Source organism: Musca autumnalis, unplaced genomic scaffold, assembly GCF_047663935.1.
Source record: "Musca autumnalis isolate F117 unplaced genomic scaffold, ASM4766393v1 scaffold_1, whole genome shotgun sequence".
In the NCBI taxonomy this organism is placed as follows: domain Eukaryota; kingdom Metazoa; phylum Arthropoda; class Insecta; order Diptera; family Muscidae; genus Musca; species Musca autumnalis.
In genome coordinates this window covers 72,256,330-72,270,392 of record NW_027411644.1, presented here as the reverse complement: position 1 = coordinate 72,270,392, position 14,063 = coordinate 72,256,330, and the positions used below count along the sequence as shown (strand labels likewise).

The window sequence follows — 14,063 nt, the reverse complement described above, 5'->3', positions numbered from 1 at the left end:
GAGGAAAGAGGGGACGATATCTCATACGAAAAGTGTAAAACACGACTTTATTAGTTATTTTGTATGTATACGTAAACAAACAAAGATTAACCCACTGGATCTATTAAACCCAGCGGGTTAACCTTCAATAGTGTAACCGGGGTATAAGTCTCCTTTTGTTATAGTTTGGATTTAGTTAAAAGTGATGATTTAATTTCAAGGAGGAGCTTCTCGCATTAACTTTCAATGTAAAAATCATATTTGTAATGCCACCAAATTGGTTTATTTTGGGTTTTCAAATCCATCGGATAGTAAAAGATCACATATAACAATGGCCCATACATAAATTTGTCGGTTGTCTCCCAGCTGCCCATCATTTTTTCACAGACAGTTTGGTTAACAAATTTTTGACATTCTTGTAAAAATAAGTGAGATAATAATTGAATTGTGTTGAAAACAAAACATGAAAAAAATATATCTGAACCGAAAACAAAACGAAATCGACGCTTTTCATTCCAAATTTTACAACTGTTTATGCAGTTGTCTGGACGCCTACGACACACAGGCAAGTTTTGGGTTGCTCTTAGGTCCCGGGTCAAACTAGTGTAATTTCACTGAAATTTTGACACGAAATTATGCATTTCTAGATCGCGTTCCATAGTAGAGTAAAATCATAAAATTGCAGCAGTGGGAAATTTGAGCTAAGAACGACTAATTTCAGGAAATTTTTTAATGAAATTCACTCTAGTGAGGACAGGGACATACTAGAGTATGGGAAAGTTTTTAGTGCAAGTTGCAGAATGTGGCATAAGACTTGTAGAGAAGTTTTACATAGCTGAAATACTCAGCAAATGTCGCCAACATTCGATGTGTGATACCAACGAAAGCTGTCGTGAAGCAATAATTTTGACATTTGGAAAGCATGCAAAGCAACCAACGAGCTGATTGGGTAGACAGAGGTACCCACTTTATTCGGTTCGTCTTGTGTTAACGCAGCCTACTATAATAATAATTTCATTACGTTACGTCTACACTAACCACACATATAAATACACAGTATACTAAACATATCAACCCTGTTCATATCAACCCTGTACGATGCAATTTTCATTTTCTGTATACCTGTGATTCTTGTAGTTTGTTCTTCACGCGTTCATTACCATCGGTGTCGATTTTGCAAAAAGAAAATTAGTTGAATTTTCTAGTATTTTCAAACAGTATATTAACTAGCAGCGAGCAGGATATTGCTGATCACCCGGAGAGGAGCCAAGAAGTTTGCAATTTATTAAGTAATTACTAAGGTAAGAAATAAAAAACAACATTAATTTTTGCCGAAAAAAAGTCGAGACGCCATTTTTATTTTTGCTAACGGCGATGACTGACTCTGCCCAAAGTTGGTGGGATTCTTTATTGAGTAAATAATTAAAAGTTTTTTACATATCTTTTCTGTTGTACAGTGCTTCAAGATTTCGGATAAAATGGAAAATAACGCTGGTCCTGATAACCGTGAAAAGGATCGTGAGCGTCGTGGCCGTGCACGTGGAACACGCTTCTCCGATGCAGATACATCCTCTGCTGCCGGTGGAGGTAATCGTGACCGAAGCCGTGAACAGAGACGAAATTGTCGCATTTACATATCCAATATTCCCTACGATTATCGTTGGCAAGACCTCAAGGATTTATTTAGACGAGTTGTGGGCTCGGTGGAATATGTTGAGTTGTTCCACGATGAAAATGGCAAGGCTCGAGGTTGTGGTATTGTAGAATTCAAAGATCCCGATAATGTCCAAAAGGCATTGGAGAAAATGAATCGTTATGAAGTGAATGGTCGTGAATTGGTTGTCAAGGAAGATCACGGCGAGCAACGCGATCAATGTGGACGCATTATTCGTGATGGTGGTGGCGGAGGCGGTGGTATGGGTGGTGGACGTGGTGGTGGCAATGACGGTGGTTATGGCGGTGGTAGACGAGATGACGATCGATCGTAAGTATATTTTTTTTGGAAAATTTATTTATTGTAGCTATAATTGACAATAACTGCTATGCTGTTGGTGGATTGCGCAGAAAAAATTCAATATTTAAAAAAAAAAACTTCTTAGATTTTCAAGGTTACAGATGTTTGGTGATATCCTAGATGGTTAGTTTAAAAATTGCATGGGAAATTGTTTTGAATGCTTTCAATGCATATTTTGGATGGAAAAGTACAGTAGGGTTTATTTTTTACCTGAGCATTTTCTAAGAACATAAGTATGTATACTACGACGGTGGAAAAAGGGGTGTCTCAGGGTGTTTATGCATTTTCAGCAAAAACGTTTAAATTTGTGACATTTGTAGTGTAGATATTTTCAATTTCTGGACCAAAATGTTAGTTGACATAGCGAGAAATACTTGGGGCGTTTGTCTTGTCCTATTCCAAGCTTATTTTTAAAACAAAAAAACAAAACAAATCTGCAGGTATTGCAGAACAATCAACATTTTTACAAAGCGTTTTACATTTGGGCCTTGTAATTCTACATTTGTTACGAACTCCTCTTTTCATTTTGGAAACGTATTCATTTGTGTATTTTTGTTTTAGTTTTAATATTTATAATAGCATCGATTTGGAGATGTTCTCTTCCGTTCATTTCCGATTTCCTTCCTAATTCATTTCGGGTATAGTTTTTGTATTGTGCAATAAAATCATGAAACAATTTCCTGCAAACGTTTTAAATCGATGTAAATTTGTCCGTCTACTATAAAAATTAACTTTTCATACAAATCTAAATTATGAGGGCTGCTTTTTTGATAAAATGACATTTCTTCAAGCTTTTGAAAAATTTAATTTGGGCTGCTTTGGACTGAAAATTATCAACAGTAGTTCGTAGAAATCTTACATGGATTTATTTGTTGCAACCTTACTAAGCTAATACAATATTTTCTTTGTGATAATAGAATTTTCATAGATTCATAATACCTATAACAATTGTCTAAGATTTACTTCAACTTTTGGTATAATAGGTATTTAGATATTTCTTGAAGTTGGTTAAACATACATTCTGTTTTAATTTATTTGTTTTGGAAAACTAAAAATTGTAAAATACAAAACAAAAATGCATTTGAAAGAAGAAAAGTTCGAGGACATCGAAGCCGCTCCACATCCGATATGTCTGAAGAGCCTTTACCGAAGGCGAAACATGCATGTCACATAGTGGTGGGTGTGTGGGTTCGAATCGTCGGCTTTCCTTTTTCACTTGCATTATAGATCATAAAGCTCGATTAAAAAAATTTAAAAATTGTTTATAATTTTAATATTCAGTAGCAACTCTTGTGCATTTTATACCCTTCACCACACCTCTACGTTTTGATTCCAACAGTTTATAGTACAACAGATCCCTTATAATTTGATCCCGAAGCTACTTATACGTCCTGGAGAAGTGAGCCCGAATCAGATGATTCTATGAAAATAGAGTGGGGTTTACATGGACCTACCGATTATTTTGAAATTTTTATCACAGATAGGTTTCATTGTCCTGAATACAACAATAGGTATTTAATCCTTGGAAGTCCAAAATTGAAAAGAAATCGAGTGGCCGTGAAAGTCTTAAATCCCAGTCCGAAGCCCGGCTATTGGAATAAGCCAGCCGACTTTTTCACCTGTCAATAAGTGGAAGTTCTAAATCCCTCATCAAAAAAAGGTAGCCTATTTATGAAATATTGTATATTTTATTTTAAAATTGTGGGCTTAATGGGGTCTAGGCGCGGCCCTGCGATTTCTTTGAAATTATTAGCACGTATAGAGGTTGTTTTCCCGGACGTAAACATAAACTTTTAACCTGGATGAAGTCCATAAATCTAGAGATATGGGCCTTGAAAGTACAAAAATGTCGCAGTTCGCGCGTGATCCCAAATTTTTTCGCTTTTATATGCAATGAGTTGAATTTCAAATGGATCAAGTAAGAAAGTATCAGTTAGCTTTGCTGACGGAGATATACCCTCAGCATATGTCTGGGGTCCTTTCAGAATTTTGTTGCCCTTTTTGGACATTTGAACCTGCCGACAAAAATGTTGATTTAGGACTAAAGTTATAAAGTGTTGTGGAGGAGGTACTTGAAGGAATGGACCGATATAGTCCATATGGAAGTGGATCTTATTTAGGGAGTCATATATTTTCGATAGATATCTCGCCCACTAGTCATTTCTGTGGGTCATCGTATAATTTTTAGACCAGTATGCCTGAAAGCGTGGACTTGTCCACGGAAAACATAATATTGCTGTAAACAGGACCAAAGGACAGACCCTAAAATGCACTTAGACACAAATATTGAACTCTTGTGGAAGGTACCACCGTAAGAAGGGGACCGATATGGGCCATTTTAGAAGTTTAAATCAAATATTAGGAGATCCAAAGTTTGAACCAAATTGGTTGATCGTTTCGGGAGTTATCGTGCTCTCCGGCCACTACATATGGTGCCATAGGTGTTTTTTTACCCCTTTCGGGCTGTTTTCTAAAGAAGTATGGACTTGCCTCTGAAAAAAACTTTTGCCGCAGTAATTGAGGAAGCAAATTCAAGTTGCCTCAACAAAAATTAAAGTGATTCGAGAGAAGGTCTTAAAGTGAACTTATCCGAAATTTTGTGCGGGAGGTATCCGAAGGAGTGAACAAATATAAAATATAGTCCGTATTCAAACATAATCTATATCTGATACATATATTAGGATGTGTAAAGAATGGACCAAATATGTCACTCCCTTCAAGAGTTATCGTGGCCAATTTTTCCGAACATTTTTGAAATTTTGTGGGGAAGGTACCTGAAGGAGTGGACCGATAATGCTCATCTTCGAACTTAAACTTAGTTTTAACAAAATATTACGATGGCCAAATTTTGGACCGAATCGGCTTGAGAGTTATCTTGTGCTACAACCACTGTACACGGTGTCACAGGGGCATTTTCCATCTTTCAGACTATTTTCTAAGGAAGTACGGACTTGCCCCTGATGAAACTTGTACCGTCGTATGGGGGGCAGTGAATACAAGTTGTTACAGCGAAAATCAAAGCGGTTCCAGAGCAGCTCCTAAGCTGAACTTTTCCAAAATTTTGTGTGGGAGGTACCCGAAGGAATGGACCGAATGAGCCATATTGAAACTTTATTTAAATCTGGTAGAAATTTCACGATGTGCAAAGTACGAACCAAATCGGTTACTCCCTTTTCAAGAGTTATCGTGCGCACAAATTTTCCGAGCATTTTCGAACTTTTGTGGGGGAGGTATCGGAAGGAGTGGACCGATATAACCCATCTTCGAACTTAAACTAAGTTTGGATAAAATATTGCGAAAGCCAAATTTTGGACCGAATCGGTTGACCCGTTCGACAGTTATATTGCTAATATTAAGGACTGGTAAAATAGAAAGTTTGCGAACTTTATCTTTCATTTAGTAAACCATAGCGCAGCCTCTCGTGTAAAAAATAACATTTTGTTGGCAATGCGATATTTGCTCCTGTCCATAAGAGAAAGTTGTTGAAATGCCGCCGAAGGCCCCCTATTTAGAAAAGAATTTTAATTTTTGAAGGCAATTATGGGTATTTATGGAACTTTCAAAGCCTATTGGGGATATTCTGAATGAAAACTCCTCGTGAGTTTGTTCGCTATCTCCCTGAAGTTGAAACGGCAGAAAGACAAAAACTCACGGGAAATTTTCGTTCAGAATAACCCCTATATCTCGAGAAATATACATTTTCCAGGAGAAAAAATATACCGTTGTAATCAGTAAAATAAACACAACCTGTATAAGGTACAGTACGTAGAAGTGGTGTGGTGGGTGTCATGATGTCGGCTATGTCGACTATAAAATTCTTTTAAATTTTGTTGAACTTCAACTTAAGTTTTTGTTAAATATAAGGAAGGTATTTTGTCAATTTCAAATAAAGACATTTAAAAACACGTCTAAGCTTATTTTAAGGTAATTTTGTTACACTTGCATTCCTATTTTCCAATCTACCCTAAGCATATGTATTTTATTTCTAAGAAATTAGACAATTTTTGGTAACTAAGAAGACAAAAACAAAAAAGAAATCAATCAACATTTACAGCAGCGCTAATATCATGTGGAGGATTGTTGTGTACAACACCACCAACATCCTAACAAATTTTCTTCCAGCTCTCTGTCTCTTTATTGTACCTGATTTGATCCAGTGAGATTGATCCTCTAATTTCACTTCCTAAATTCAGCTTGTTGTTGTTATTGTTCTTCTTTGACAAACAAACAAAAAGTGTTCTTATTCGTGTACTCTATTGTTGTTGTTGATATCTTCCCTTTTAGATCTGGTCGTAATAATTATAACATGATGTCTAATGATTTTGTAAACCCACAAGCGAATTATAATTATTATGGGCTTTCAGCGTCGTTTTTGGAGAATCTTGGCATAACTGGACCTTTGCATAATAAAGTTTTCGTTGCTAATGTGAGTATTGTTGTTGTTTTACAAAAAAATGTTTTTCTTTTTTAAGACTTAGTAGAAAGAATCCTAAACAAATAACAAAAACAAAAGAATAAAGCAAATGTAAGTTTTTGTTGTCATCGTTTATTTGTAAGGTTCGACGGAATTTTGCATTCCATTTTATTACAAAAGTCTACGAAAGCGATGTGTTCAATATAAATCTTTTAATCATTGAGAAGGGGCTTATTTTCTACTTTGGCTGAATATTTACTACGAAATGAAAGCATTTTTTGTACGATTTTTTGCGCCAATCACGGTCTTTTTGTATCCTTGGTACCAGCCGTGTAGTGTTAGATTTTCTTTTTTAATTTAATTATTTCCAAATTCAAGCATTATTGAAGTTTGTTTTCTGTTTTCTAACAGACTTGTGAAAGCAAACTTTCCATGGGAGATTTCGATCTCTTTTAGCAATGTTCAGGGATGGCTGTTTTACGTATGCTGGGCCTTTTTTGTTTTATCACTACAATATTGAACAATGGACCATTTCATAATTTGCAGAATTAACTCCCCTTTTTGCTTATTTTTTATTTGATTTTTTTATTGTTACTATTGGCGTTTGGTCGAATTTTCAATATTCTCAATATAGACACAGCCAAGCATGGTTATTCCTATTGCAATGTTTTCCGAAGGAACTCCGGTCGCATCTTTTATTCTAGTCGTCATAGTTCGGCAGTAAATCAAACCTATAATCCATGGATATTTAATCGATTTTCAATTCCCAGCCAGATTCATTCAACGGGCTTCATTTCATTCGCTAACTTTGCTTACAGTTCCGGAGTAATAAAAATCGAACCTTCTTCTTCTACTGCCTTCCTTACATGAAAAATAATACAATATTTTTAGTAAACCTCCGTATAAGTACTATTCAATATTTTCGATTGTTCCATTTGTGATACCTGTGGAAAACGTAGACCCAATAATTTTTTAATTACATTCATTAATTTTCATTTGTTGTTGCTTCTTCCTTAATTCCCCAATACAGCTTGACTATAAAGTGGATACTAAAAAACTCAAACAAGTATTTAAATTGGCTGGCAAGGTACAGAGTGTTGACTTATCTGTAGACAAGGATGGTAATAGCCGTGGTTTTGCCGTTATTGAATACGATCATCCTGTGGAAGCTGTCCAGGCCATTTCTATGTTGGATCGTCAAATGCTGTACGATCGCCGCATGACTGTGCGTTTGGATCGCATTCCGGACAAGGGTGAAAGCATTAAGCTGCCAGAAGGTTTGGGTGGTGTTGGCATCGGCTTGGGACCCAATGGTGAACCGTTGAAAGATGTTGCCCGTAATTTACCTAATTCCAATCAAAATTGTAACTCATCCCAACAAATGGGAGTAAATAATGGCAATATGGGAGGTGGAATGGGTGGCGGTATGGGAGGTAATGGCGGTATGGGCATGGGTAACGCTGGACCCAATGTTGGTGGTATGTTTGGCAACAATGGCGGTGTTCAACAGCCGGCACCCGTTGCACCAGTTGGTAACAAGGCCCAAGGAAATTTGCCCTTAAATGCTAATTCGGGTCTAAATTTGGCAGCTCTAACAAATGTTGTTGGTGGTTTGGGTGCTGCCCTATCCAATCCCCTATTGACAACTTCTCTCAACAATTTGGGCATTAACTTGGGACAAGGACAAGGTGGCGGCAATGATGATGCTTTGGCAGCTGGCAATGCTGGTCTTTCCAACAACTATAGCACCGGTGGTGGCAACAATTATAGTTCTGGATTTGGTAACTCATCGGGTTTTAATACACCAGCCGGTAACTCCGGTGGAGGAGGCGGTTTTAATGCATATAACAGTGCCGGTGGCGGTAATGCTGGACCAGCTTTAGATGGCGATTATGGTTCGGGTAATGCACTCGATATGTTTGGTTCCGGCTCGGGTGGTAATGCCGGCAATAATGCAGGAAATGTACGAAAATCGGACACAATCATAATTAAAAATGTAAGTACATAGAATAGCAGCAAATAAGGGACCTGAGTTTACCTTATCTAGTTCTGTTTTTACACGATAGTTGTTATAGCACGGGGCAAGATAAAGAATTTGTATTCTTTATTAGCTTTAGTCTTTTTAAATATGTTCAACATGCGAACTTCAAGCGAGAATATAGAAAGAAGACCATGAGGAGATGTGTGTATAGAAGACCTTAATTTTTTCGGTATAGATTGAAGATCTTCAACAACAATACTAATATAATTTTTTAATATCCACAATATTAAAAAAATCTCAAAAATGAGATTAAAAAATATACCTAAAAATCCACGCTATTTAAAACAATATTTAAAAAAAAAATAACAAAAACAATATATTTACAAATATTTCTAAAAAAAACCCGATATTTAAAAAATATTCGTAAAAATTCTACGATATTTAAAAAACTATTATTAAAAAATCCCAACAATTCGACGATATTAAAAAAATATTCGTAAAAATCCACGCTATTTAAAAAAATATTCTTAAAAGTTCACGATAATTAACAATAAAAAATCCTCGATAATTTAAAAAATAAATAAAAAATTAAATAGTTAAAATTATTATTATATTCTAAAAAAAATCAAATATCGTGATTTTTTGAAAATATTCTTCTATACACAAGGCAATCATTACCAGAGATCTTCTATAGAAAGTATCTTCAAAAGCTGAAAAACAAGACATAACGTGTAAAAATAAAATCAGTGGTAAACAAGGCTACATATACAGTGTTGGTCACACAATTAGCACACCCCACTATCAATATTTATTTTGCCTAAAAATACCTTCAAAAGTAGTTGTATTTAATAAAGTATTTGTACTAATATATTCTCAGTTGTATGCTTAAAGAATACAACGCAATACAGAAACTGAAACATAACTGTCAATTTGAATAACCTCCAAAAATGTAAAAAATGTCCTAAATTCACTGGACACGTAATTAGCACACCTTAAAAGAATCACTAATATTGTGAATAGTTTCAATATTTTAGTCCATATTCAGTTTTAAATCCCTTTCGTTTGGGAATAAGTTCCAGTCTGTTAGTTATACTCTCCACCAGTCTCCGAAATTTCAGTGTCAGAAGGTCCCAAGGACTGATGGAAATTTCATTTTTTTAAGTGTTTTTTACCGATTTTCTCACATGTAAACAAGTTAATTGAGGCAAGTAGTTCATAGAAACATCAAATAAAACATCATATTCTTGTTCATCTTTGTAAATTTTGCGAATAGTGGGATGTACCCACCAGCAGTTTGCATCTGCAAAGTCCGTTTGACACAAAAATTTTCATTAAAAAACTGGAATATGATGCTTTGAGCTATTGATTTTATAAATACTTATCCATCTGGACGGAATTTTACCGATATGTTGTGGTGTATGCCACGATAAACATATGATCATCTCTATGGTACCTACGCAAATTTCAATAATTTTCTAAACAAAAGGCAAATAGGAGATAGTCTAGTGAGACCGCAAGAAAATATGTTTCCCGGAGCTTAAAACGATTAAATTTAAAATCAATAATCCAGAAAACATTTATCTTGAATAGTATATGCCTACTTTCAGGGATTTTAACCAATTTCAGCAAACCTCAAAATCCTTTATGGCCAGAAAGGGGTTATACCATTAAACATACCCATGTGCTACGTGTTCATCTAGTGCTTGGTTGGCTGTTTTGTAATGATAGGTCCTTGGTGTTATTCAGACGTGTAATTTTGAATTACAAATGGACTTATAACGATCCTTCTTCACATAAGGGTGCATTTTATTGATCTTTTTTCTATAAACCCCATACAAATCGAAAATTTTCTTGAATGAATCATCGACCTTAAACACTTTTTGAAAAGTTTTTGTACTTTATATTTAAATTTCGGTAATCGGTTAACAATTCCAATAATTTCAGATACAATTGTACATTTGTTTTTAAAGTTTCGGCGACTTTCTGACGTTTAAGTGTTCATTGCGAAAAATGGTCCGCTATTGGGATATATTTTGAGATTCCGGGGTGATAAATTATTTTTTCTTTCAAAAAATGATTTGTCCAATACGTTTTGAATATGAATTAATTTCAATATAAATTAATTTTTGTATATTAATTGAATTAAATGAAAAATCGTAGGGTGTGCCAATTATATGTCCCCTTGATAATTTGGGCGTCTTCACAAAACTTTTATTTTCAAAAAACCACTGATAATACTATCCACTTATATCATTAAATATGTTAAATACATTATAGAAAAGGATTTTGTTTACGAAAATATTTCAATTTGCCCTATCAAAACTCTTAGCCGACTGAAATCATTTTGCCCCAACGGGGTGTGCTAATTCTGTGACCAACACTGTAGGTCTTTGTCTTTCCCCCGTTGCAACTTAAGGGAGAAAGTGAAACAATTCACGGGGAATTGCCGTTCATGATTACCCCCATAACCACATGATTACTTCACCCTCATCTTATTTATGTCCATTTGTAAATTTCCTAGATTCCCTTGAGCTGTACTTGGCAAACACTGCGAGACAAATTCAGAGATGTTGGTGAAGTGAAATTCGCTGAAATTCGTGGCAATGATTTGGGTGTGGTGCGATTCTTTAAAGAAAGAGATGCCGAACTTGCCATAGGTAAGCAACAAACATACAACTCCTCAATTGATTGAAATAGCAAACAAACAAATTCTTCTTCCTTAAAATTTTTCAGCTCTTATGGATGGTTCGCGCATGGATGGACGTACTATTAAAGTGACGTATTTCTAAAATAAAACTACACACCATCCCGCCCACCTGCCAAGGCTTCGTTTTAATGCGAAACATTGAGATGTGAAGTGATGCTCTCCATTGATGAATCATTGACTTCTATTGTCACTTCCCTTAAATTTTACATACATACAGATATAGTATATATAATCTTAAAAAAAAACTTATTTACAATATATGATTTCTCTAACATTTAGACATTTTAATTTTTAAGTTGAAACTCTTGTGTATTTTAACCAGACATTCATTTTAATTAGAAGAACAAACAAGAAAATTGAACATTTATCACTTATGGCAAGTGATTATGTTTAAAGAAAAAATAAACAAACAAAAAAACAAAACAAACAAATTTGAACGGCATTCGGGGAAATTCTCATTTTTAATACCCCCAACTTTTTTTTGCAACAAAAATATATAGTCGTCCCTTATGGTGTGTTAATTGAAAAAAGCAAACATATTTAACAAAATCCCATAAACAAGAACAGTACAGTTTTTATCCAAGTCAAATCGATAAGTAGTGTTTGAACATACATATACCAACAACAACAAATGAATGTATTAATAAAGCAAATCAAGATTTTAAGAATACAAATTATTACATTCAGAAAAATATGCGTGTGGTGTTTTTATTGGATATTAATGTCAGAAGGTTATTTTTTCCTTTATTGAGAGAGAAAAGAAGGATGGAAGTTACTTGAGCCAGAAGTTGATAACCTAAAACAGGGGCCTAATTACGGATTTCGATTCGATCTAATATTTGCTCGTGAAAAGGATTTCGACACGATAAAAAACTCTAAAGCCACACGCTGAAACTTTCATACGAAACTTTCCCATTATTTTGGCGTTTATAGATCGAGTTTTCCAGAGATCGAGTTTTGCAGAAATGCTTATTTTTCAACTTATTTTTTTAACGACTGCAAACACTAATTTTTGGTTAATGATTGCATGCATTTTAATTCTATATTTATCACAATTTCTAAAAACGACTGCAAAGTACTTTCCCCTATTTCTCTTGTTATATTGTGTAAAAAATGCTGCCAATTATTTACTAACATCGTTTTTCTTCTATAAAACGACAACAGACAACAATTTTTACATTTTCAACAAAAAGACAATAAGAGATCTTTCATTTTATTTGTTTACGATAGGCAATTTTGCGTCGAGAAATTACTCGCAAATTTATGCTCAATTACTCGATAATTTTTCCCGATAACGAATGTTGTCATCCCAGCTTTGATTTGCAATGAAAACGATTTGCCCAAAACGAGTGAATTGTTTTTAGATGTGATGGGATCCGCATCGAATTTCAATTCCACGTTGTTTCAATTTCATTAAGGGGTCGATTATGGATAGCATCCCAACTCCAGTTGCGTTGCCGATAGCAAATTTAATGATAAAAAGTCCAATTTCTACATTGAAATTCTTACTTTTTCAAAATTAAATTAGTAGCTGAAGGTTCAAAACACTGATATTGAATGAGTTTTTCAAACATTTCTGTCGTTTCACTTATTTTAATGGGCCGATTCCGTACAGCGAGGCGAGTCGTGTCGCGTCGCCAAATGCAATTTTTCGATTCCGTATGGCAATATCGCCTGACGTCGTCAAATTTTGTCGCCGAAATGTTCATTTTCCGGCGACAACAAATTAGCTGTCGCCGTACATTTTTACTAACGAATAAAAATAAAATAAAAATAACTTGTTATCGACGATTATTTTCTATCGCTGTACGTAGTACATTTTTTAAATTTTGTCACAGAGACGATAGACGACGCGACATGACTCGCCTCGCTGTACGGAATCGGCCCATAAATGTATGATTTTCTCTTCTGGCAACGCAACTACAGTTGAGTTGCTATCCATAATCGACCCCTAAATTCCCACAAACAAAAAACGGACTGGTGATCCCAGTTGAAAGAAGAAAAATATAAATAAAAATCACTTTTTTAGTCGTGGCGATGGCAAAAGCCGAAAAAAATGTAATAACAAATAAACATAGCGATCATGAATACTCACGTAGGGAGATTCTCACGAGTGAGTTGCAGTTCACTTCTCGACCTATCACAAATGACAAGGGAGGAGCGAAAAAAGTGAAGAAGGGTTCACAAGTTGGAAAATTGAAAATAGTGCCGCATTTTGTGAACCCTTGAAAATATAATTTGTGTTGCCATATCCTTATTTTTTTTTTTTTTTTTGGATTTCTCCTCGTCTGGGTGGTTTTGTTGGATGATTACCCGAAGTAATCGTATACCACAAATAATACTTATTTTATTATTTTATTTAAAAATTATTTTGCAATAACTAAATTCGTAATTTTTTTTATAAAACACTACTTTATTTTTAATTAAGTTAATATTTCTAAAACGAAAAATACTTTTTTATCAACAATACACTTTAAAAATACTTGGTAATTGATAAAAATATTAAATGTTTGATATGTGGCAACATCTGTAACAGCTGTTTTTTTGTTTTGACAGATATGTAAAAATTGTTTATTCACTGAAGAATTTTTGCAATTTGCAAAAAAGTTACCAAATATTTAAAGGTCATTAAATGGCAAAAAGTAATGAAAATGTTTAATATGTATTGCATTTTGGATAATGGCCTAAACGACAGACGCGCTGAGGAATACAAAGAAAACCAAGCAAAATTTTGTGGAACTTGTTTTGTGGAACAATAAGTGAAACATCCGGGGGGTTACTCTGTATTGCGATGCGTAAGAAAAATTGTACCGAATCAAGTAATTGGTACTCTCTAATGCGTTTTCGCATCTCCTTTCGCATCTAATTTTCGCAAATCTGGTATCACCGCACTCTGTAATACGAAAGCGTATGTCAAACTCGTGCGATAAGCGCAAATATCTTGCGTTAACAAAATATCAAACGCAAA

General features: G+C 34.7%; 1 protein-coding gene across 1 annotated transcript; it reads left to right on the top strand.

Moving 5' to 3' along the window:
• Positions 1-1,032: 1,032 nt before the first annotated feature.
• Positions 1,033-11,787, top strand: rump (heterogeneous nuclear ribonucleoprotein rumpelstiltskin). Its single transcript, XM_073981321.1, has 6 exons — positions 1,033-1,280; positions 1,437-1,963; positions 6,278-6,419; positions 7,438-8,403; positions 10,910-11,045; positions 11,122-11,787. The coding sequence occupies exons 2-6, from the start codon at positions 1,458-1,460 to the stop codon at positions 11,175-11,177; spliced, it is 1,806 nt and encodes a 601-aa protein (XP_073837422.1). The 5' UTR covers positions 1,033-1,280; positions 1,437-1,457; the 3' UTR covers positions 11,178-11,787.
• Positions 11,788-14,063: the final 2,276 nt, after the last annotated feature.